General features: G+C 42.5%; 1 protein-coding gene across 2 annotated transcripts in view; it reads right to left on the bottom strand.

Moving 5' to 3' along the window:
- Positions 1-5,831: 5,831 nt before the first annotated feature.
- Positions 5,832-26,482, bottom strand: part of MTMR11 (myotubularin related protein 11) — a 43,354-nt gene continuing 22,703 nt past the window's right edge. For both annotated transcript variants that reach the window (XM_063440407.1, XM_063440406.1), the window contains exons 7-17: positions 26,112-26,253; positions 24,456-24,543; positions 24,266-24,354; positions 23,842-23,966; positions 22,823-22,895; positions 21,292-21,362; positions 20,439-20,611; positions 10,723-10,893; positions 8,233-8,472; positions 7,878-8,150; positions 5,832-7,053 (exon numbers count right to left, since the gene is read on the bottom strand). In XM_063440407.1, the coding sequence (XP_063296477.1) occupies positions 6,925-7,053; positions 7,878-8,150; positions 8,233-8,472; positions 10,723-10,893; positions 20,439-20,611; positions 21,292-21,362; positions 22,823-22,895; positions 23,842-23,966; positions 24,266-24,354; positions 24,456-24,543; positions 26,112-26,253 (1,574 nt within the window). In that variant the 3' untranslated portion in view covers positions 5,832-6,924. The remainder of the gene's footprint in view (positions 7,054-7,877; positions 8,151-8,232; positions 8,473-10,722; positions 10,894-20,438; positions 20,612-21,291; positions 21,363-22,822; positions 22,896-23,841; positions 23,967-24,265; positions 24,355-24,455; positions 24,544-26,111; positions 26,254-26,482) is intronic.

A 26,482-nucleotide genomic window follows, 5' to 3' on the forward strand; every position in this document is an offset into this window, starting at 1 on the left:
CACGGTCCTGAATGCTGGAGGTTCATTCCAGGGTGGAAGGAAGACGGCGCGGCTCCAGTTAAGCTGCGGTGGTTGTGGTGTCGTCTGCAGTGCTTGGAGTCCTCTGAGAGCGCTAGGAGCATCCATCAACGGAGGGTACTCGGTCGGAGTACACGGAGCTCCGTTACAGAGACATCTTCACCCCAAAATCATATACAGTGTATCCCTTTTTAAAGTTTTTCAGCATACATCCTAAGGGATCCATCACCGTTGAATCTGACGCACCCATACCAACAATGAAGCGTCGTCTCCAACAGAAACTAAACAAACACACTTCCAACGGTCACACCCGTTCCCTCGGCAACAGCACCACATGGTACAGTTACTAAGCGAAACGCACACAACAAAACACTCAGGGAATTCCCGTACACACACAGCTGTTACACCAGTCACTAAATAACTATCACTGTACCTTTTAGCGAAACTATACAGTCACCCACGCTATAATTCCCTATATCTGAATTACCCGTCTATAACACACCCCAGTAACATCGTCTTTACAAACAGTAGTTATAGTACGGTTAGCATTGGTTAGAGTACAATTTAAAGTCACAGTTCAATTAGTAATGGTTATGGTGTTAAACATACAACGTAGACGACAATTATTAGTACTTATTTACAGTATCAGTAATTATACATGGTTATGGTACCGTGCGCTATAATAAAGTTACACACTAATCACACTCTCGCTAGACGGCAGAGCTCACGCTATCTAGCAAGATATACACGCTACTACAACAATCTTTAACACATTTACAATTCCCAACTAATCTATTGGCCAGTACCTTGATGGACTACCTAAAACTATCTACATCCGTTTTGGTTAGCCACACTGCCCAAGCACCACATATAGCGAACTAGAGGGCGGAATTTACAACAGAACCCTCTTAGTCTATATACTCTATCAAAAGTCTAGTGGGTTCCAAATTTACACGCCTTCCCACTTAGCCAAGATAGGTTGAGATCTAGCGGACCGAATTTACACAGACGCCGCTTAGTCTCCCGGTCCCTCCGACCTAGCGGACGTAATATACACCCTAGAACGCTAGTCTAGACAAGACACCGGTGTCCGGCTTGGGCTATTTACACCAGAACCCAGCCTGACTCCAAACCAAAATTAAACGGGCTGACTACAGGGCATTTAATTGAGCGGTGCGCCTTCGCTCCTTCCCTCCACTGGAGGGGGCAGATTCCAAATAACCCCTTATGGGCCTACCGCACAATCGGTATCCAATACCCCTAGTGGGTCCACCGTCTAAAACAGCAGTCGTCTTACCTCCTCGTTCCTGAACCTGAGTTCACACTCATCGACGGGGACACCCCAGCACTTACTACGTAGAGGCCGATTATCTCCTGGACAACAGACCAGTGGCGCCGAGACGAAGGGAGGTCCACGCAGAAGTTCAGGGGTGCAGCCGTAGAGAGCGTGGGCAAAGATAGACCGTCTCACGCCTCTGCTTCTCAGCTACCGTTGAACGATGAGCTTCCCGGCCAATGCACCATATGATACCGGAGAAACTGACGGAAGCCAAGCACAGAGAGATGGACACAGGTTTCTTCAGGAAGGAAGAGATTCTTTATTCGATTCACCGACCGGGACTCAGAGGGACTAATGTCACCAAAATACAACAAGATCTGAGCCCCGAACAATAGTGTAGGCTCCTTATATAAGCATGTAGCTCCTCCCATAATAAGCTCCACCCACACATACTCTTACCCAATCAATCGAACAAGAACTAACTTCCTGTTTGACCACATGGCTTTCCCAGCACAATGGAGGAGGGGAATACTACATCCTGTATCCTTGCACATGCTCCGTACACTACTGATCGTATCTTTGCCACATGCAACCAACCGACCGATACACCAGTATATGCACGTACACATACCACGTGGTAATCTCGGCCTACTAAATTAATTTTTACCGAGATTCCACCACATTACCAGACAGTGTATAATAATAATTATTATTTAGTCACACACACACACAACAGATTACAACTATTTACACACAGACACATGCACACACCTTGACACACAGATACATACACAACTTGACACACAGATAGGTGCACTGGCACATACACACACTGGCACCAACACGCACTGACACATACACACACAATCTGACAAACATTGCAGCCACCTGTTAGCTTACCTTTTGGCGTCTGGGCTGAAGCTGATGGGAGTGAGCATGTAGCTGCTCACTCCAGCCTCTCCATGCTGCCTGTGGTGCTACCTACTCCTCAATTCCTAACAGGGAGTCAAGATGGACAATTCCAGTTACTAACCTAAATAAATGCTGTCCCCTTCACTGACTGCAGGAAAGACACCTCTGATTTTAGTGGTCAGGAGCCAAGCTAGCAAACTGGTGCAAATATAGCAATCATTCACTGACACTTCATTGGGGGGGCAGGGAGTTATCTCTACTGTTTCCAATTTGTCTATTTGCCCTACAAAGCTAAATTCTCTGGTCCATTTCTGAATGTTGTACAATAAGAGCACAGGGAAAGTTAATTTGCATAAAATGCCTTGTCTGTGCCTTTTCAGAAGGCAGTTGTTATATCAAAGCTACTTACTGGGGTGATTCTTCTTACATAAAGATTGAGAGAAGACTCCAATTTTGCTTGAATTATACCGGTATGTGATCTATTCCTTACATTCAGAATATGAATGGCACCTTTTTTAGGTTTCCTTTTTTGACAAATTCGAAGACAGTCCACACATTAAACAGCACAAGTTTTATTATAAATATCTTTTTCTTTTTTTAATAAGGCTTAAGATAAAATATTACTACAAAAATATACAAATCATTTCTCTCTATCAATCCGATGTGTGCGTCATCTCGCGGAGCTGCAGTCGGCATTCGTGGATTGGTAGAGATTTCTTTTTGTTTTACAGAAACACTTAACAAAATAAAAAAAAATTAAACACTATACAACAAACAAACAGGAAATAACTTGCATGTTCGGCGCAAAGGCTGGATTTTAGAACTGATCACCGGATCATCGAAAGGATTAAAAGTGACACAATCAACGTGGCAACCAAGGAATCGTTCTGCAGATTTATATACTTAGAAAACGTTCCCCGAAATCTGCTTTAACCCCCTCACCCCTCTTTATTTAAATGTTGAAATAAAATAGAAAACAAGTTTTAGGGGAAAACAACAAACAACGTATATAAATTATTGCTCACACAGTAAAACACCACCTTAAAATGATGTGGACATGATTAAAAAAGAGAGAGAGCTCCATCTAAAATATTCCAGAATACCTGGGGCTTTTGCGAAATGTAAGATCCTTAGAAAGGGAAATATACTTTGAAAACGCGTGAGGTCAACTTTCTAGTGTTGCTTCCCCTTTATGGTCCCATATGGCACAGAATGGGTATGATGCATGGGTGGCAGAAATGGGAAGGCCCATGTAAGGGGCTTTTGACACTCTCAGAGAAAAGATTGAGACAATAAGTAATTTTGGTTCTAAAAGGGAGCAATCACCATAGGAACCAGTGGAATGTTCCCCCAGATTACTCTACGGCCGAAGTAATTGCCATAGATACCAATGGAATGTAAGTGCTGATTTCTCCACAGCACAAGCAGTCGTCATGGAAACCAATGCATTGTTCCGACTTATTGCTGGACTTTTAACACTTTGCTCCAGAATGGCTCTTTTTATAGAACCCTGTAGGTTTAATAGAAAAGTGGCAAAAAAAAACATTGAAAGAATGAAAGTGCTTACCTCCCATTTATCATGATCTTCCCTACCTTCCAATCGCGGCCATAGAATTCACAGGAGCATCAGGACTGAATCCAAGGTATTTAATGCTGGAGTGTATGCTTAGACCAGATAAAATAAAAATCTAGTTATGGATACCTACCCCATGTACATGTCACTAGGTAATGAGTAAGTATTCACGGTGCTGAATTGTCCACTTTTTGAACAGCATAGTGTCAGGAATACAAACACGGTGCTGGGTCGGCTGAAAAGTGAAACGTTGTTTTTTTTAACTCACCTTTTGTACAACACCGTACCTGTCTCGCCACGGCTGACCCCACCCTCTATGGCTGAGATAATCAATCTATGATCTCAGCCAATCCAATGCTTTTGGGAGGCTATTGCGCATGTGTGGCAAAACGCCGCGTTGTGCCAATCAGCATATCCTCATAGAGATGCAATGAATCAATGGGGAATGTTTAGCGCCTCCATGGAGAGCGTGGAGCACTGGACTAGTGGTCGTCTGGGTGACTGCCACTTGAGGTGTTACTAGGCAGTAACGTAAACCCTGCCTTTTCTATGAAAAGTCAGCGTTTACATTAAAAGGCCTATAGACACTAGGACCACTACATTAAGCTTATACACTCAGACACATTACTGGGAGTATTAATGCTGTGGAGCTCTGTTATACACTCAGACACATTACTGGGAGTATTATTGCTGTGGAGCTCTGTTATACACTCAGACACGTTACTGGAAGTATTATTGCTGTGGAGCTCTGTTATTCACTCAGACACATTACTGGGAACGTTGACTGACAGGGAGCCAAGATTGAGGCGCCCCGTTACAGAATTATGAGATTTGGCTTTCTATTTTTAACACCCATCTCACCACATATAGACATATCTCCCAACAGATTTAGGGGTGTGACCAGGGGCAGGGCTGTTACGAGAAATGTAAAGTATGTTATGGATAATTTATCCAACTGAAATGTAATTTAGAAGAAGAACAACGTATCTTATTTACACAGACTGGTTTGTAAACATTTATTGCAGTTTAAAGACACATTACTGGGAGTATTATTGCTGTGGAGCTCTGTTATACACTCAGACACATTACTGGGAGTATTATTGCTGTGGAGCTCTGTTATACACTCAGACACATTACTGGGAGTATTATTGCTGTGGAGCTCTGTTATACACTCAGACACGTTACTGGAAGTATTATTGCTGTGGAGCTCTGTTATACACTCAGACACATTACTGGGAGTATTATTGCTGTGGAGCTCTGTTATACACGGAGACACATTGCTGGGAGTAATATTGCTATGGAGCTCAGACACAACAACAATATAAAGCTCCCAGAAAAGAGGGACAGAGGGATTTGGGCCCAAAATAGGGACTGTCCTTCTTAAATAGGGTCACTTGGGAGGTATAAGCCTGAGAATTCAGAGCAAAATGTAATTCTCTAAAACCTGAAATGGCTATAGTTCTACATAGTGATAATGCAATGTATAGATTCAGAGTAAATACCTGCCCTAAACCTTATTATTTAGCATTCGATGGATGGACTATAAACTTTAAGAGCGTAAGGTCAGTGCGTCTACGAGTCAGGGCCTCTCTGTACTCTAGATACTATGGAGGGATCCAGGGATTAGAGCAGGCCAGCGATGCAGGTTATAAGAGAATGTAATTTTTCGCTGAGGTTTACTGACTGCCAATATGGCAGGGTTCTTGACTGCCCTCTTGATAACCAGAGCAGTCGTATATATCCACAGTTCAGGTGACATGTATACAGTCTCAAAAAGCTCTGATGAACCACCTGCTCTCACTAATTTCTGTGGACACTCATCCACCGGATGACTGCTGCATTATGTGGACAATGGCAAGCACCATCTACAATAATTACAGAAATATAGAGAGAGTGTATCGAATGTACCCCGAATGCCAGACACTCGGAACGCTGCACATCCTCCTCTCTAACCCATGGGAGTGCAGGGGGTATTGGCCTCCTGGAGGCACAGAATATCTTCCTCATCCCCCCTGTGCCAAGCTGTGATACAGACAGAAGGTGTCAAGATATGACATCATAAACCAGCGCCCTCTGGCTGAAAACAGGGAAAGTTAAGAAATAAAAAATAAAACCAAAAAGAGAAATGTGTTGGAGTATTCAGCGAAGAGCTGAATGGGAGGGATTCAGAGCAATCCTACTGAGAATCTATTTCTCCTTTATAGATTACTGACGCAATATGGCGGCTCTCCTGCGCTTTACGCAGTACAAACTATGCTAATAACTCAAATAACACACGATAAAAGGCAAGGCTGGGGGGAGGGGGCGGGAGAGTACCCTGTCCATTGTTTTTACCCTATGATTAATACTATTTCTTATAAAATTATTACTTTTTGTTCATTAATATTATTTATACAGTTAATTATTTACAAATTTGAATAAGTATAACATCATATAAATAATGCCTATACTTTGCTTTAACCCTTAAAATGCCCATGGGATATTAAAGGGCTACAAGCACTTTGGCACTCTAGGGGTTACAGTGAGTCCTATTTTTTTCGATGATGCCATTTAGTCTCTGGAGGAATATTTTAAAGAAATTCCTAAAATCTGTTACATAAGGCATTTATAATGTTTCTTTGGAGGACAGAGAGAGAGAGAAAAGGGCCGTAATTTTTGTAACAGTGTACATTAAGTGGCTACAAATTGCCTGAAAAACATTTCCGATTGTAAAATGCCTAAAATCCGTGATCTCTAGTTGTCTTGTGTTTGGTTCATATACGGTCGTGGAGTAATGGCAGCAGCTCAGTAATACTAAGTATTTCACACTACACATGTAAGCAGCAAAGATTCTTGTCCGTCTTCCCACAGGTGTGAACAAGCCAAAGTCTAAATATACGGTTGTACCGGCCTCACAGATCTAAATTGGAATTCACACAACCAGTGGGAAAAGCAAAGTGCAAAGATCCCAATGTTTCATTATCTTCATGTGAGATTAATTTCCTGGCCATTCCACCGCCCCCGGGACTGTTCTCCAGTCATTCGTAGAGACATTTCCAGACCCACATGAGATTGCCGTTTTTCCACCAGGTCGCGAGGAGTGGACTGGGATTATTCCACTGATACGCTCTTTGAGATGCCTGAATGATTTCGACCAGGCCTGTTATCGGATTGATGAGCGGGCCACGCCATTTATGTTGTGTTTAGAGTTTATGTGATGGTTTCTTAGTTTCTCCTGGAGAGATTTTACCTCCTTGGCCAAGTCAACGAGAGTTGGAGGTGGCGTGTGTATCTGGCCAGAACCAAAGACAACAGCATAGAGAGTTAAAATACTAGACAAGACTTTTGGTTGTATGTACTTGTAGGTTCTGTGTATGTTACATAGCTCGTCCTCCTCACTACCCCTTCTGTTAGCCTTATCCCCACCATCCTATCTATATATGCCACTAGATACAGCTGATGATTAAAAGGGACACTATGGTCACCAGAACAACTACAGCTTATTGAATTTGTTCTGGTGAGTAGAATCATTCCCTTCAGGCTTTTTGTTGTAAGCACTGTCTTTTCAGAGAAAATGCAGTGTTTACATTACAGCCTAGTGATAACTTCACTGGCCACTCCTCAGATGGCTGTTAGAGATCCTTCCTGGGTCATGGCTGCCTACAATGCATCCAAACATTCAGTATCTCCTCCCTCTGCATGGAGAAACTGAACTTTCCTCATAGAGATTCATTGATTCAATTCATCTCTATGAGGAGATGCTGATTGGCCAGGGCTGTGTTTGAATCATGCTGGCTCTGCCCCTGATCTGCCTCTTTGTCAGTCTCAGCCAATCCTATGGGGAAGCATTGTGATTGGATCAGGCTACTGATGTCAGCACACTGCTCGTTTTTCTGAGACCTACAGATCTACAGCTTCAGGCTTGAATACATTAAGATTTTGATATATTTATGGAGGCATGAGGGGCCCAGGGGGGCTAGATGGTGGTTCTAACACTATAGGGTCAGGAATACATGTTTGTGTTCCTGACCCTATAGTGATCCTTTAATTTCTGCTGTTTTTTAAATGTTCTCCCAACTCTCTGTCGATATTAGAATATGTTAATAAAAAAAATACCTGCTTTTCCATGTCACAGCGTAGATAACACCTTTTCCACAAACGAACCCAAGGCCCAAAACAAAGGGGTTGTAACAGGTCTCCCGGTGCACTCAAAGCATCAATGTTACTCTTGAATTTGAGCTGTCTATCATCCTCTAAAAGGTTTTCCAGGGACTGAGCACGACGATTGTTTTTCTTGGACACCGTACCACTTTTCCAAGGGAATAATGGAGACTGTGGTATCAGAAACCCCTTGGACAGCAGGAATATGGAGGGGCTGGTTGCTTCCAGCTAAAAGAATATAAAATATCTGTTGGTGTCGGTTAGGAGGACACTTTCCTAACATCTCAAAGGCAAGTCTCCAGTCACTCACCTTGTTGGAGTTGTGCAAGATGCCGTTTCCGTTGAGCACAGCGTGTTCCTGGGTTTGGTACAATGGATTCCTAAACTGCTGTCTGTGAAGGTGACTGTAGAACAGACCCCACTCCCACACGGTCGGAGGGCTTGGATTTCTTTCTTCTCTAGCCTTGTAGTCTCCCTTGAGAAATATCTTCTCCCGAACAATATCTTGCCATCCAATAATAGGAGTGTACGTCTGGCTAAACGAATGTCGCTGCAATGATAGGTCAGAGAGAATGAGTCGAACATAATTTACAGGGTTTCTATGAACAATTTACTTTTTACAGTTTCTGAAAGTCGGTTTTCCGAGAGAATGTCCAGCTACGGTGGCCCTAATTATACCCGTCACCACCAAAACAAATTGAGAAGGATGAAGTATAACTTCTCTTCTGCGGTGGGAGCAGGTCTTACAGAGATTCCTGCCGGGATCAGGGAAGTCTATGTTTTATAAACTAACAACAGGCCCAAGAGCTAACTGGAATCTTATTGAGACCTAAGTTGGACGTTATATGTAAAGAACCTTAGAATAGGTCTTCTGTTATATTATTAATTATTCATGGAGAACAAACAAACCCTGCAGAATGGCTAAACAAAAAAATATTGGAAAATGAAAACGAGCAGTGAGGAGGAACCTGTAGAAATGCATGCGAACCCACCCGAGAGGGAAAAGGGACTGTCAGGGACAATAAGTAACCAGAACAGGTTTATGGCACATTAAGAGACAAGGGTACGTTATCTGAAGTTTCCATGGCTGAACTGAGGTGATGGGGTGCATGGCTGAACTGACCCTGGCATCCCTTGTCCTGTCAAGCCGCTATGAGTTCTTGGGGCTGGTTTATTCAGCTACAGGGGTTACATTACGTGATTTCTGTTTTATACATCCCATCTCCTATTACTCTTTCTGTTCTGTCAAACTGGAAAATCTTTGCAAAATAAAGTAAAAAAATAAATAAAGTGAAATTATGAGATGGGGATTAAATAAAGTGGTTTATATGTGGTCGATATGTGGTGCAAAGAGTGCCTTCTTCTTACCTTTTACCACGGAGGGGGGACATAATGCTGCAAGCCCTGGTTCTCCAGTGGTGGCATTTTCACATTAGCCCGCAGCTCCTCCGGTTGTAGGCTGACTCTCCTGTCCTCCTGCGAGCACAGCACTGTATCGGAGCATTGCCATGGTTTCTTTGATGTCCTCACCAGCCCGAGAGGGCTTACAGAAAGGCTGGTTCTCCATGGGCCGGCAGGGGAGATGAAAGGATCTCCCCTGCCGGCCTTAGTTCATGGCCATCGAGGCCACTGGGTGTTTTCTGCAGACCCACCACCGGCCACCTAAAATCCCAAACCCCCCACTAGTGGGCGGTAGGGACCAGGTTGACTACCCATGAACTAGATTGAGGCGACACAGGGCTTGAATTGAAACCGGAAGCACAGAGAGAATGAAGGGACGGGATTCTGGGACACCCAGGGAGATATATTCAACAGGATGGAACGTGAAAACTGTGAGAATATTGGGTGAATGAGAGCTGCGATCCCAATATGTAAAATCAATAAACATGTCCTAAGTAGAGCAAAAAACAGGGCGCAAGAGAATACTGAGAAATAGCCTGCCCTTCGGTGGGTCCCAGCTCAGATCTCAAGCTGGTTTTAGCTCATCTTGTGCCATTACAGAGAGAACATATCTGAAACATATCAGACTGGTCCCACCCATACGGGCAGTCCAGATCCGAAATGCCAGCAAGTTCCCTCTGCACGAGAGACACCGCAACCCCAAACGATCGTTTCAGCCTTGTTAGGCATCATCAGTGAGGCATAGCTGATATCTCTCTAGGCACTGTGAGCAAGGGGTCCACGTCTGGATTACCCTTTAAACTTATGGAGCGCAAAAAACGGGAGAGGGAACTTGTTTGCATTTCGGATCTGGACTGCCCGCATGGGTGGGACCAGTCTGATATGCTTCAGATATGTTATCTCTGTAATGGCACAAGATGAGCTAAAACCAGCTTGAGTTCTGAGCGGGGACCCACCGAAGGGCAGGGTATTTTAGTTGCTGTCCGTTCTCAGAATACTCTTGCAACCTGTTTTTTGCTCTCCATAAGTTTAAAGACGTGGACCCCTTGCTCATGGTGCCTAGAGAGATATCAGCTATGCCTCACTGATGATGCCTAACAAGGCTGAAACGATCGTCTGGGGTTGCTGTGTCTCTCGTGCAGAGGGAACTTGCTGGCATTTCGGATCTGGACTGCCCGTATGGGTGGGACCAGTCTGATATGTTTCAGAGATGTTCTCTCTGTAATGGCACAAGATGAGCTAAAACCAGTTTGAGAACTGAGCAGGGACCCACCGAAGGGCAGGTTATTCTAGTTGCTGTCCGTTCTCAGAATACTCTTGCGACCTGTTTTTTGCTCAACATGTCCTAAGTAACTGCTGGAACAGAATTCTGATATATATACCTACAGCGAGCACTTACCTGACTTCCTCGAACCCGATCCCACTGGCAGTTGTGCATGAAGCTGCTACAGAATGGGTTGTAAATACTGTCCTGCAGAGCGATCAGGTAGGACTCGGTAAATTCGAAGGTGGACGGGAACTGGTGCATGAGCTGCCAGACACAGTCTAGGAGCAGCAGGAACATCGGAGACTGTGAGAAGAAACAAGTTGTCAATAAACTCTGTAACACAAGGAACGCCATCACACACACACACAGACTGACAGGGACGTTGTGTCAGTAAATATGAATAAAAGCATGAAAAAACAAAGAACTGGACTGTCCAGTGACCTTAAATAAAATGTAACTTTTAATGAATTATCAATATAAAAAGATAGGATTTTAATGAATTCTCAATATATTAAGAGCTGGAGAGATATCGAGCTCTAGACGGACATAACATAAAAGAAAGAGAGAAAGAAAACGTTAATAAACGTATGTGTCCCTACTGGGATAATAAATTTCTCAGACTGCATGTGCAGACTTATACTGTATGGTTATGCTGAGAAATAATAACTGGTCTCTATGTATCCGTGACACAGAGTCGTCTGAGCAGAGTGTCTGAGTTTGATATGAGAGACGTACAGAGTGCTGGTAGTAGTTCGTGCAGGGAGACTCCCTGGAGAATATCAGAATACCGTGCCACAGTCAGTACAAAGATAATAGTAGGGTCACAGAAAAATGAAAAATATATATACAAATAGACAGTCAGACAGGTAACGCCAGAGATATAATAGGGTGAGTTTTACTGTCTAAGTCCCGAAAGGGGGTGAGATATTCTGATAAATATCAGGTCTGGACCTCATAAATTGTCCAGAACAGACAGATCATGTTAATACTCTGGACTGGCCTGTACTGCCTTTTAATGGTGTAACTTAGTTGGCTAGAGGTCCCTGCCTCTGCCTAACAACATCTGGTGATGTGGACACGTAGTATAAGAGCATAGATGTCCCCAAAAAAAATTCAAATAGGGAGAGCTGAACGAGACGTCTGTCTCTGGAAATCAGTTAGTATAATACCATAGTACTAACTCCTGCTAGATCGCAGGTCCGCAATAAATGAGGGTCTAAAGACTCACTGGTATACTCTGCAAAGATTATAGAGGTTTTAAACAGATTACTGAAGTTCAAGTTAAATAGTCCGGCTAGCACCCCGGCAAGTTACTAAGATTCTGATCAGCTGGTCTGACTCAGTCAAAATACACAGCCTGTCATTATCTAACTGTAAGAGGCCGCTAGTGAAATGCTTAGCTCGGGCTAAATGCCTTCTCTTTGATAGATTAGAGTCAAAAAACCCCACTAGTTAATACTGCAGAGATAGCTCAAAGTAACTACAGATTCCTAGAGCTTTCTAAAGATCATGTCAATTAGTCTGGCTCGGTGGAATAGGTGCAGCTTGTCAAATGCAGCTACACGGAACAGAGCTCCGCAGTAAATGAGGGTCTGGAGACTCACTGGTACATACTGTCAAGATTACTAAGGATTGCAACAGGTACTCAGATTTAAATAAACTTTGTCTGGCTAGTCCCCAGCAGATAACTAAGAATCTTGATGAACTTGTCTAGTTCGGTATGACTACACAGCTAGTCGCTAGTCAAAATGCTTTGCATGAGTTAAATAACTTCTCTTCCATGGTTCAGAGTCTGAAGACCCGCTAGTATATACTGCGGAGATTACTAAAAGTAACTCTAGACTTCTAAAGATTACTAAAATACAGCTCAATTAATCTGGCTCAATAGATTTACTACGGCTTGTCCAAAGTAGTTTACACAAAACGAAAGCCCCGACGCGCGTTTCGCCTGTGAGCGGCTTTTCAAGGGGTGAGTAGAGATCTCGTGTGTCCGATTTTAAATAGGGCGCCTTGCGTCCTGATTGGTCGGTGGGAGGAGCAACCAAAGTTGGGTCCGGTTAACTCCTACCATGCTGGATGAGATGTAGTGGGAACCCAAACAGCTAGTATGAAAAATTCATACATTAGAGGAACCTGGATAGTGACCATATATTAATAAAGATATATGGTGATGATGATGTGGTGCAAGTCCGATAGATTACTGACCAATCAACATTAACAGGGTATAAAAAATTGCCAAGCTGTAAACTGGACAAAGTGATGATACAAAAATAGTAATGGCTAAATATTAATTGCAACGTATCAGTTGCAGAATGGTACGTGCTTGGGTACAGTGCTGTAAAATTGATAGCATAGTAAGCCTGCTGAGTAGTGCAAGGCAGTAGCTAAGTTTAGTGTACAGGGTAGAGTAGCACATACGTTTCTGCGATGTCCAGATTCATAGTGAATGCTGACCATAAGGATGATAATCCTGCATGGTACAGGCTGGCTTGAAGATTGTTCTTTTTCCTGAATATAAGTAGTTGCTCAAGCCATAATTAGTCAATTGTAAGGGTATTCTATACAATATATCGTTTCAGACCCCTGTATGGCAAATAAGGGTAAATATGAAGGTTCCATAAAGGTTTACTAAAAAGTAATAGGAATTAGAGAGAAATGGGGGGTGAAATGCCCAATTGCTACAAGGTCAAATAGAATTATAAATGGTAAGGGGTAGTCCCTGTAAAAAGATGTGCCATCAGTGAATGAACTGACATTATTTATGAATGAAGGGGGTGTAATTGTATTCTTCATTCAAGCCACTAGGGGTCAGTGTTTTGAATTTGAAGATCCATTGTGACTCCTTTTGTAATAAAAGTCGATTTAAATTACCTTTTCTCGGGTGAGGAAGAAGCTTTTCGATTGCTTGAAATTTCAAGCAATCTGCGTTGCCATGATGAAAATTCTGGATGTGTCTGGCAATAGGGGTAGGGGTAATGTTGTTTTTGATGGAGCCGATGTGTTGCAGGATTCTGCGTCTAAACTGTTGGTAGGTCTTACCAATATATTGTAGCCCACAGTCACAAGTTATCAAATAGATGATATTGGTGGTGCTACAGTTTATAAGGGCATTGGTGTGAACTGTGATTTTGGAACAGTTAGACTGAGTTAGTTTAGATGGTAAAATGTATTTGCATGCTTTGCAATGTCCGCACCTGTATGTCCCTTTGGTTTGGGTGAGCCAGTTAGAAGTGGCCTGAGGGGATGCCAGGTGACTATGGACAAGCATGTCCTGTAAATTAACTGCTCTTCGGGCAGTCAGTTCTGGATGATCTGGTAGTAGTTTGTTAAGTATAGGGTTATGGCGTAAAATGGGCCAGTTCTTGGATAATATATTGGACATAGTGGCCCATCCGCTATCAAAGGTCGCAATACATCTTGGAGTAGGGTCAGAGGTTTTAGTGCGAGTTGACCTAAGGCTGGTCAGTCTGTCAGTTTGGCTTGCGCGTTGGAATGCCTTCTTCAGGACCCTATTGGGATAGCCCAATGTCTTGAAGCGTGTTCTTAATAGTTGGCATTCTTGATAAAAGGAGTCATCCTCGGAGCAGTTCCTTCTAGCACGGAGGTACTGGCTATAAGGGATAGATGCCCTCAGACTGTAAGGGTGATGGCTGTCCCAGTGTAGGAGGCTATTGGTTGCAGTTGATTTCCTATATAGCTCAGTTTGTATGGTTCCATCGTCAAGTAATATAATTCTCAAATCCAAAAAGATTAGCTCATGTACATCAATGACTGAGGTGAGTTTGAGGTATGAATAAAAGCAAGTAACCCACTCTGAGATCAGGATTAAAATCCATACAATCTTTATATTGAGATTTTAATGAATTGTTTATGACTGCAATTCCACATATTGCCACTAGAGGGAGCCTAGAATAGGAGGCAATCACGTCTTTAGGTCATTTCTATCAGGTCTGAATTCTTTACTTGTTCTTTGATTTATCGGTAACCCCTTGGCAGGGCCTGTGCGTTCTGTTTTTCTGAGTTTGGAAAGATTAGCAGGCGTTCCATAAAAATATGACCTGTAAATTCCGAAGCTAGCCATTAGATTAGGGAGAACATAACTGGCCATTTGTTACATAGTTACATAGTTAGATAGCTGAAAAGAGACTTGCGCCCATCAAGTTCAGCCTTCCTCACACCTGTTTTTTGCTGTTGATCCAGAAGGCAAAAAAAACAAAAAACCCCAGTTTGAAGCACAATTTTGCAACAAGCTAGGACAAAAAATTCCTTCTTGACCCCAGAATGGCAGTCAGATTTATCCTTGAATCAAGCAGTTATTACCCTACATTGAAACATTATATCCTTGAATATTCTGTCTTTGCAAGTATGCATCTAGTAGCTGTTTGAACATCTGTATGGACTCTGATAAAACCACTTCTTCAGGCAGAGAATTCCACATCCTGATTGTTCTTACAGTAAAAAAACCTTTCCTTTGCCTTAGACGAAATCTTCTTTCTTCCAGTCTAAACGCATGGCCTCGTGTCCTATGTAAAGTCCGTTTTGTGAATAGATTTCCACACAATGGTTTGTATTGGCCCCGAATATATTTGTATAATGTTATCATATCCCCTCTCAGGCGACGTTTTTCTAAACTAAATAGGTTTAAATTTGTTAACCTTTTGTGACCATAAACAATATTTTACAAGCGCAGCCGACTAAAATCCCCAATCTGTTAAATGCTGTATTTAAACATATCTCACCTGTGATGTAAAAACCCCTTGCTGGTTTGTCACCAGCTTGCTTTAAAGTGGGAATGGCCCCTTTTTTTTGAGTGACAGTTTCTCATTCGGCACGGCAATAAATGCTGCAGAGAAGGCGACACTGGGGGGATTAATGCTGTGGAGGGGGGGTTAAGATTTGCTGCCCTACGATCCCTTGTTCGTGCTCATACTTACTCAGTCACACACAGAGCATGCACCGGGATAGGATCATTAACATGCAATGACCGGCGTACCCAGCATGAAAATTAACAAATAGTGACATTTTAATATACACGGCTCCAAAAAATAAAGGGAACACAAACATAACACATCCTAGATCTGAATGAATTAAATATTCTTCTCAAATACTTTGTTCTTTACATAGTTGAATGTGCTGACAACAAAATCACACAAAAATTAAAAAATGGAAATCAAAATTTTCAACCCATGGAGGTCTGGATTTGGAGTCACACTCAAAATTTAAGTGGAAAAACACACTACAGGCTGATCCAACTTTGATATCATGTCCATAAAACAAGTCAAAATGAGGCTCAGTAGTGTGTGTGGCCTCCATGTGCCTGTATGACCTCCCTACAACGCCTGTGCATGCTCCTGATGAGGTGGCGGATGGTCTCCTGAGGGATCTCCTCCCAGACCTGGACTAAAGCATCTGCCAACTCCTGGACAGTAGGGATCGACCGATATTGATTTTTTTAGAGCCGATACCGATACCGATAATCTGTGAACTTTCAGGCCGATAACTTGCCGATATTCTGTACATTTACCATTTTGAAAAAATAAACTAATTCTAAAGGTAAATGCACAAAATATACAAGCCACGTGTAGTGGATGAAGTGTGTTTAGACAGGGGGGCTGTGTGTGTAGTGTAGTGTGTATAGTGAATGCAGTGAGTATTTGTGTAGTGTGTATATATAGTGAATGCAGTGTGTGTTTTTGTAGTGTGTGTATAGTGAATGCAGTGTGTGTGTGTGTGTGTGTGTTTGTGTAGTGTGTGTAATGCTGTGTGTATATATGTAATGCAGTGTGTGTGTTTGTGTAATGCTGTGTGTATATATGTAATGCAGTGTGTGTGTTTGTGTAGTGATGTAATTTGTGTAAAATAGGGGTGGGGGGGCATTTTTTTAGGTTAATTTTTTATATTTAAATTGTGTTTTTTTTAGTCCCCCCTCCCTTCTTACCAGGCTTGTTAAGTACTGTGGGGGGCCGGCAGCAAGCGCTGACTTACCTTGCCAGCAGCTCCTGGCTCGCGGGTCTCGCGAGATTTAGACTGGGGAGCTGCAGAAGCTGTTGGCAAGGTAAGTCAGCGCTTGCTGCTGGACCGCCGGGCTTGTGATGAGCCCGGCGGTCCTAGGAGGTATTATCAGCAATATCGGTATCTATATTGACCGATATTGCCGAAAATACCAAATATCGGCCGATTATATCGGTAAAACCGATAATCGGTCAATCCCTACTGGACAGTCTGTGGTGCAACGTGACATTGGAGCATGGAGTGAGACATGATGTCCCAGTTGTGCTCAATTGGATTCAGGTCTGGGGAACGGGCAGGCCAGTCCATAGCATCAATGCCTTCGTCTTGCAGGAACTGCTGACACACTCCAGCCACATGAGGTCTAGCATTGTCTTGCATTAGGAGGAACCCAGGGCCAACCGCAAGAGCATATGGTCTCACAAGGGGTCTGAGGATCTCATCTCGGTACCTAATGGCAGTCAGGCTACCTAAGGCGAGCACATGGAGGGCTGTGCGGCCCCCCCAAAGAAATGCCACTCCACACCATTACTCACCCACTGCCAAACCGGTCATGCTGGAGGATGTTGCAGGCAGCAGAACGTTCTCCACGGCATCTCCAGTCTCTGTCACATGTGCTCAGTGTAAACCTGCTTTCATCTGTGAAGAGAACAGGGCGCCAGTGGCGAATTTGCCAATCTTGGTGTTCTCTGGCAAATGCCAAACGTCCTGCATGGTGTTGGGCTGTAAGCACAACCCCCACCTGTGGACTTCGGGCCCTCATACCACCCTCATGGAGTCTGTTTCTGACCGTTTGAGCAGACACATGCACATTTGTGGCCTGCTGGAGGTAATTTTGCAGGGCTCTGGCAGTGCTCCTCGTGTTCCTTCTTGCACAAAGGCGGAGTAGCGGTCCTGCTGCTGGGTTGTTGCCCTCCTACGGCCTCCTCCACGTCTCCCGATGTACTGGCCTGTCTCCTGGTAGCGCCTCCATGCTCTGGACACTACGCTGACAGACACAGCAAACCTTCTTGCCACAGCTCGCATTGATGTGCCATCCTGGATGAGCTGCACTACCTGAGCCATTTGTGTGGGCTGTAGACTCTGTCTCATGCTACCACTAGAGTGAAAGCACCGCCAGCATTCAAAAGTGACCAAAACATCAGTCAGGAGGCATAGGAACTGAGAAGTGGTCTGTGGTCACCACCTGCAGAACCACTCCTTTATTGGGGGTGTCTTGCTAATTGCCTATAATTTCCCACCTGTTGTCTATCCCATTTGCACAACAGCATGTGAAATTGATTGTCACTCAGTGTTGCTTCCTAAGTGGACAGTTTGATTTCACAGAAGTGTGATTGACTTGGAGTTACATTGTGTTGTTTAAGTGTTCCCTTTATTTTTTTGAGCAGTGTATAATATCTTAATCATTTCTAGCCTGCGTTCTGCTTGGGCAGAAAATCTCACTAGTGAGTTACATAGTTACATAGTTACATAGTTACATCAGGGGCGTATTAGCCGCGAGGCAAACAAGGCATTTGCCTTGGGCGGCATTTTCCAGGGGGCGGCAAAAAAAGCCGCCCCCAAATGCCCAGGGCAAATGCCTTGTTAGCCTTGCGGCTAACAGACATGCCGGCGGGCTGCTGGGTGATCGGGCGGCACTACCTGGCGGGCGGGCGGGCAGGCGGCCGGCCGACGAGGGAGCACTTCCCCTGAGCTGTCTGCTCAGCTCCCTCGCCAGCCGCAGAGTGAGGCTGGGAGGCGGAGCCGGAATATGACGTCATATTCCGGCTCCCAGCCTCACTCTGAGGCGCGCGAGGGAGCTGAGCAGACAGCTCAGGGGAAGTGCTCCCTCGCCGGCCGGCCGCCTGCCCGCCCGCCCGCCAGGCAGAGAAAGGAAATGTGATGCTATATCAGGCAGTGCCGCCCGATCGCCCAGCAGCCACTGGACCACCAGGGAGGAAGAGACACCCCCTCCCCAGCATTCCCAAAGGTAAGGAGGCTGGGGGGGAGGGGGGTGTTAAATAAAAAAAAAATGTGTGAAAAATAAATTTTAAAAAAATGTGTGAAAAATAAATTTAAAAAAAAAATGTGTGAAAAATAAATTTCAAAAATGTGTGAAAAATAAATTTCAAAAATGTGTGAAAAATAAATTTAAAAAAACGTGTTAAAAAATAAATAAAAAAAGTGTTAAAAAAAATGTGTTAAAAAAATAAAAAAAAATGTGTTAAAAATACATTTTAAAAAAATGTGTTAATGTGGGTGGGTGTGTGTCTGTGTCTGTTAGTGTGTGTCTGTGTCTGTTAGTGTGTGTGTCTGTTAGTGTGTGTCTGTGTGTGTGTGTGTGTGTCTGTTAGTGTGTGTGTGTCAGTGTGTGTCTGTTAGCGTTTGTGTCTGTGTCTGTTAGCGTGTGTCTGTGTCTGTTAGTGTGTGTCTGTGTCTGTTAGTGTGTGTGTGTGTCTGTTAGTGTGTGTGTGTGTCTGTGTCTGTTAGTGTGTGTGTCTGTGTCTGTTAGTGTGTGTGTGTGTCTGTTAGTGTGTGTGTGTGTCTGTTAGTGTGTGTGTGTGTCTGTTAGTGTGTGTGTGTGTCTGTTAGTGTGTGACTGTGTGTGTCTGTTAGTGTGTGACTGTGTGTGTCTGTTAGTGTGTGTTTGCCTGTGAGTGTGTGTGTATGTCAGTGAGTGTGTGTGTCTGCTAGTTTGTGTCTGCTAGTGAGTGTGTGTGTGTGTGTGTATTTAGAATGCGGGCGGGGGGAAAGGTTGGGTGGGGGTGGCGCGGGGGGAGGGGGGGTGCCTGAGTTTTGTCCTGCCTAGGGCAGCACAAAACCAGGATACACCCCTGAGTTACATAGTTACATAGCTGAAAAGAGACTTGCGTCCATCAAGTTCAGCCTTCCTCACATATGTTTCTTGCTGTTGATCCAAAAGAAGGCAAAAAAACCCAGTTTGAAGCACAATTTTGCAACAAGCTAGGAAAAAAATTCCTTCTTGACCCCAGAATGGCAGTCAGATTTATCCCTGGATCAAGCAGTTATTATCCTACATTGAAAGATTATATCCTTGAATATTCTGTTTTTGCAGTATGCATCTAGTAGCTGTTTGAACATCTGTATGGACTCTGATAAAACCACTTCTTCAGGCAGAGAATTCCACATCCTGATTGTTCTTACAGTAAAAAAACCTTTCCTTTGCCTTAGACGAAATCTTCTTTCTTCCAGTCTAAACGCATGGCCTCGTGTCCTATGTAAAGTCCGGTTTGTGAATAGATTTCCACACAATGGTTTGTATTGGCCCCGAATATATTTGTATAATGTTATCATATCCCCTCTCAGGCGACGTTTTTCTAAACTAAATAGGTTTAAATTTGTTACACTTTAACAAATAAACGCAAACTATAGAAATATTTGAAAATGTTCTCTAATAGCAGGTTTACACCATCTCACTGATTAACAGCTATTCAGAGAAAGGTCTGACTTATAATCTGGGGATTATTCACTAAAATCTGAATTGTAGTGAAGTCAAAATCAAATTTAAAATTAAGGCTAGATTATCCGGGTTTTGAAAAATTGTCTCTTCTGGCCTAAATTTAGTAATTAGGTAATTAAATCCTTACAGCTCAGTAAACAGCTGGTCTTGGAATGTTATGGGGTAACTGTCCCTTTAAGTTAAACAATATGTTTTTACATTAAAAGGAGCCGCACAGTTCTGGATTAAATCGGGGTCTAGCCCTCCGGATATGGGGAAACTACAAATTCCAGAAATCTCAGCAAACATCCGATGAGAAAAGAAGCAGTGTGGCTGAGCATCACAGGAGTTGCATTTCACAAGAAGTGGAGGACACAATATTCGATGCGTCTAAACTCACGTCCTCCTTATCAGCGTGTCTGTACAGGTTTATTCGTTGCATGAACGGATGCCCCGCTGACACCCACTCCTTCTGAACCAAGCTCTGGAAGCCGGACAAGGTGCGCGCATGAGGATCCGATATCACCTGAACCAATGATGTCATCACGCAGTTCATATCGCGATCATCGGGTTCTGTGGGGAAACCGTTTATAAATCAAATTCTGTTTTCAGGACACATGCCATAGGTCATAGTAATTATCTATATATAAGGGTCTGCTCATTAAGGTATACTACAGATTTAGTAAACGATATCACAATTCAGTTCCATCCTGGCACGGTCAGGGCACATTGCATTGTGGGAGGAGAACAGAAACAGTGTATCAGTGTATCACCTGCTCTCTCTATGATGAATGACAGGTTAAAAGGGTGGAGTTTATAACATTGATTGACAGGGGGCTAAGATGGAGGCACCCAGTAGCAGGGTATTGGTAAATACAGGGTGTGGGTTTCTACGTCTAATTTTTGTTTACGGATTTAGTTAAATATAGGAGGTAAGGAAAGTTAATATTAAGCATCATGGCAAGCGACAGTTCCCCATTAAACTGAGAAATCATTGCTAAAACGGGTCATATTAACAACAAGGTACTCGGTTAAAACAGCAGGACTGCCCTTTGTTTCAGGAATAAAATGCAATAACTCGATAACACAGAATTAGAATTTCACTATGAACGTGGTTACTGTATTAGATTAGTTACATGGTTAAAAGCAGAAATTTAGATAGAACACGTTGTTTCACTGCAACGTTAACCATTATATAAACCTGTTCCAACAAGCTGAAGGGTCCGTAAAATAAAGCGATTTCGTTTTTTTACCTTGAAGGACCACCGATAATCTTCTATCGCAGAGCAACAGCGAGATATCACAGGCCTTCTTCAGGCATATCCTGCAGGGAGACATTAAAGGCGTAACATTACCCCATCCACAGCGGAAACACACGTTCAATCTATAAAGGTTCCACTTTCCCTCTGATCAACTGCTTTCCTGAGGAATCACATGGGGTTTATTTAATAAAGCAGAAATAGATCATAAAAACGAGAAGGGAATTTAAATGTTTATTTCGAAGTAACTGAACTGGAGATATTCTCAATTCTGCTACTTTTTCAGCCTAATATTAGCATGTTTATTGTCGATTCTACCCAATCCACAAACTCCCAGCTATTCCCCCAGTCCCAAGAACAGCTGATGGTTTGACGTTAAACCCGGACCATTTATTCCAGCGATAGAATAGTTAATCCAGAGTATTCTCATTTAGTACTCGCCGCAGAGAGTGCATTAACCAACTCTGGAGAGAATCTCTTTAAAACAACAATTAATAATAGATAATGAGTACAAAAGCAGAATACGAGGACGATAATTGAGTGGGAAGCTCAGAGAGGATAATTAATTATGTACATTAGTGAAGTCACCTCATTTCCTGGAATATAGAAGTTCGATAGATCGCTAGAAAGCCTCTCAGAGGGACGGGTCGATATCGAGAGTCTGCAGCCGGCATTCTAACAATCAGATCAGGCTGACATTATATGCATACAGTGCTTGAAGGATGCTCGGCAGACTGATTTCTCAGACTCTATCCCTTAATACCAGCCCCTGTATTCAGCATAGCTTGAGTTAAATCATGTTAAATCCTATGATCTATAGAGACTGGTCCTATATTCGGTCTATATGCTTTTCTTATAGAAGTCCTGCTTTCAAGATATTATGGTGCAATTTAAAATCATGGGCTTCTCAATCGTTTTTTGTAATTTAAGGTTTTGCTGAACAATTTTTTTTGTACAACAGTAAATGCATGAAACAAAGTCTCGAGTCCTTGAGATCGACAGACAAAGAGGAAACGAGGAGATCAATAAAGATCGGCTTAGTAACTACACCCTACGTACATTGGTAGCAAGTAGGATAGCTGGCCATCAAGCCCTCCCAATAGACTCTCTCGCACCACTCACAATGCCAATAAATGAATATTCCCCACTGGGCCGACAAGCATGTCCCACCAAGAGGAGCACATGTTTAGGAAACGCTCAGAATTTTTATTTATGGTGTCTGTAAGCTACTCCATATTGGGCTACTCCTTGGCATTGCTGCCTCTGCTTTGTACCTCGATAGACGGCTGAGGTTAGTCCACCATCTATCAAGACACCACTCAAGTTACACATTATTGAGTTATGAGAGAAGGAGGCTAACAAACATTGTGATTGGCCTTGAAAGGCTTGGAGACAGACCGGCTGCAGGATAAAATCGAGTTAGAAGATTTTACTTCCTTTAGCCTAAAATAAGAGCATGAACGACCTGCTTCCTTGCAATTACAAATGATTAATTGCTACGGGTACATTGAACATAATTGCTTACCGCACATGGTCGAGCCAATGTGTGCTGTCTAAATTAGAAAACCACTTTTCGTCAGACACCGATGTAGAGGGGTCTGGAAGAAGAAAAAAAAACAAAACAATTATGTTTTAGAAAAAAAGGTGACAGAGTTGCTGTTTAGTGAAAATTAGGACACAGGTTTATTCCATGTGGTATAATTTGTTTTCCCCACCATCACTATAGTTTGGCCTACATTTTATGGACCACATCTCACAAAATATTAAACTCCCTAGATTTTACTCAGCAGACAATTTGCCGTCATGACAAAGTCTCATGAAGAGAAATTTGATGCTGTTAGACAGATGCTACAAAAACGCAGAAGCAAAACTCTAATCATAAATATCGCTGTACTGATTCTTGTATACGGGCCCCTTAAAGGGGGAAATTAATATGCGCTATGATGTCATCACTACTGTCATGGGTGTGTGTAACACCACTGACACAGCCCATTGGCCGGCTATTACTATATTACTGCCATGAGGAGGCACAAAGACTTATGGATAGATTTATTTATTTGTGTATTTTTGGACAATGAACTATCCAGATGATGCACTAATATATAGATGGGGTCAATTCCAGGCTGGAGTGTCCCTTTACACAAACGGGACCATTTTATGTAAAAATAAGTAAAATAATTAAGTATCATGATGCAATGAAACACCCTGACTATCTATCCAGTAGGAGATTAGATTTCCGTGACCACAGTCACAAAGGATTTATTTTCCCGTTGTGTAATATAATTCGGTTTATTACGGCTGCATTTTAATATATCAATTTTAATCGGATTTTAGGATCCCATCTGACTGCTGATCTGTGTATTCATTATAAAGCTAGTTGTTCTAGAATGATGTTTGAATGAGGTGGTAACACAGGAGCCCTCCAAAAACAATTAAGATTAAGACAGTGAAAATGATGTCACGAGCAGAGTCAAGATGTCCAAATGAGCAGAGTCAAATCATCCATTTGAACGGAGTAAAAATGCATAGTTTAGTAAAAATTACCGTTTAGACACAGGCCGCGCAGCTTAATGTAGGATGTCTGCAGATCAGAAATGGTAGGAAGTTCTTCATTCATGTCTACGATCACACATTGCGAATGGTTGGCAAAAAGCAATGATTTTATAGCTCTGAAACGCAAACAAAACGAAAATAATCAGAATCTGAATCGAATCGGGAGATTAATAATGGTGTCACACGCATAGGGAACACATTCTCCTGGAAAAGAATAATCGTTGTTAACTTTATTAAAACAAAGAATAACTCTCTAAGTCAGACACTATAATGATTTAAAAAGACTTGGGTATCACGGTAAGACGGATTAAATCACGCTGTTTGCATGTATGTGCGTGGCATATCCCGTTCAATGATTATGTACAGAAATCCCATGTGATTCGGATCAAGGTTTGGACTGGTAGCACATCCTTACTTGACATTCTCTTTGTCTGGATCCGTGTTTGTTTGGAATCCAGCCGATCGCAGGAGGTCGCTGCCCGATGGGTGATGCCAGGACAATCTCTGGAAAAACAGCAGTAGCCGTTAGCCACAAGATAGTTATTGGTGTTTTACAATTCTTTATGGAACAACCGGTAGAGGGACTGTGTCTACCAAAAACTTACCGGGATTCGCCACTGGTTAAAGTGCGCAAAGGTCTTCTTTAAGTCGTGGTCCAGGAGTTTGCAGGGTACCACAATGTACTTGGAGAGACTAAATTAAATAAATCACAAATACAACAATGTAAGATACAAGCAAATTCATGTCACACACTAATAAACTTTAACAGAAAAGATTCATGTCTTCTACAGACGATTAATAAATACTTATTAACTGCCTGGCAAATTAGTAAAACTCTTGTGATCTGACATATAAAAACAGGGAACATCAACTACAGCAGTGGATTCTGGGTTAGAATTAGCATAACAGATGTCAATAAATCCCATTTTCCCAGTACAGGGTGTTTGCATTCCTATTTTCAATTCCCTATAACTCAATGTTTAGTGAACATGCCTTTACATTTTCTTTATGTACCATATTTAAATATCACAATTGTACCTTACTATTGGAATTTAATAAAAAGGTCACCAGTCACCAAAACAACCAAATTTCACTTAATGAAGCAGTTTTGGTGTATAGACCATACCCATGCAATCTCAATTCTCTGCCATTTAGAAGTTAAATCACTTTGTTTATGCAGCCCTAGCCACACCTCCCTGCATGTGACTTACACAGCCTTCCTAAACACTTCCTGTAAAGAGCCATCTAATGTTTACACTTTCTTTATTGCACAGTCTGTTTCATTTAAAATGCCTTATCTCCTGCTGTGTTAATAGCTTGCTTGACCCTGCAGGAGCCTCCTATATGTGATTTGTTCAATTTACGTCTGATTGAATATGAAACCATTTTGTTTTCATGCATGTTGTGTCAATCATAGCCAGGGGAGGTGTGGCTAGGGCTGCATAAACAGAAACAAAGTGATTTAACTCCTAAATGACAGTGAATTGAGCAGTGAAATTGCAGGGGAATGATCTATACACTAAAACTGCTTTATTAAGCTAAAGTAATTTAGGGGACTATAGTGTCCCTTTAAACTTAGAGCTTTATTGTAAATAACTGTACAGCTCAAATATGTGTTTATTTCTTGAACTTCACATTTATTTGTTGGTTACTGGCCGTTTTTTCTTTCTCTATTGTAATCCTATACAGCGCTGCACAGTATGTTGGTGCTATATACTGCAATAACTGCAACTGATGAGGTTTAATGTAAATCGACTAATCCGCGGGTGTGTATTAAATATAATGTCCAACTAACTGAGTTTGTGTTATTATTCGGAGGTACACAGAATATGCCGTGACTGGGCTGTTGATTTTAATTTTGTGTATGTTAAAGGGTACAGTAAGTACAATGACCACTTTACTGACCCCTTCGATATGAAACGCTGCACATAGCGAGTTTAATCCTTTTGGTACTGGAGGTGTAATTCCACCTGTTTGGTCATGACTGAGGAAATTAAATTATATAATAAAGAAACGTAGCAATTTTTAAAAAAATATTTAAAACAATTTTTTTTTTGTCTGCATTCCAGAAAACGTTTGATCCAGATTAGATATTGGATTTGACCTCTGTGACTGAAGTGGTTATAGTCCTGAGCAGTGAAAACGCTCTGCTGACTGTGAGGTTAACACCTGGTGTGCCATACTAGATAAACCTATTTAAACATTAGTAAATGTGAAGTTATCGCGCTGTACGTGTGGTATGAGACTTGTCTCCTCGTTACCTGGTGGAGATATCACACCGCTCATTGACTGGGCTCACTCTCCACACTGACGCTCCAAGACGCTCAATTTCATTCTCCCAGTCAGTTGATGTTTCAAACAAACGCGTAGGGAAGTCCATTGCGGCCGGGCCCTGCCTGTTATCTGCAAGCACACAGTCAAACCACAGGAAACCACATTAGGTGACACGCCAGCATTTTAACTAGACAGTAATTACCACTGACAGCGGCTAAAACGCTGAACGCAGACAACACATAATACTCTTTCAAAACAATATACCACAGAAAACAAAATAACTCCTTTCTGGCTGTACAAACGAAAACACCCATAATCCTCAGCAAAACATTCTTTGGACAATATTGTCATCCGTGCC

The sequence above is a fragment of the Pelobates fuscus genome, chromosome 13 (genome assembly GCF_036172605.1).
Source record: "Pelobates fuscus isolate aPelFus1 chromosome 13, aPelFus1.pri, whole genome shotgun sequence".
In the NCBI taxonomy this organism is placed as follows: domain Eukaryota; kingdom Metazoa; phylum Chordata; class Amphibia; order Anura; family Pelobatidae; genus Pelobates; species Pelobates fuscus.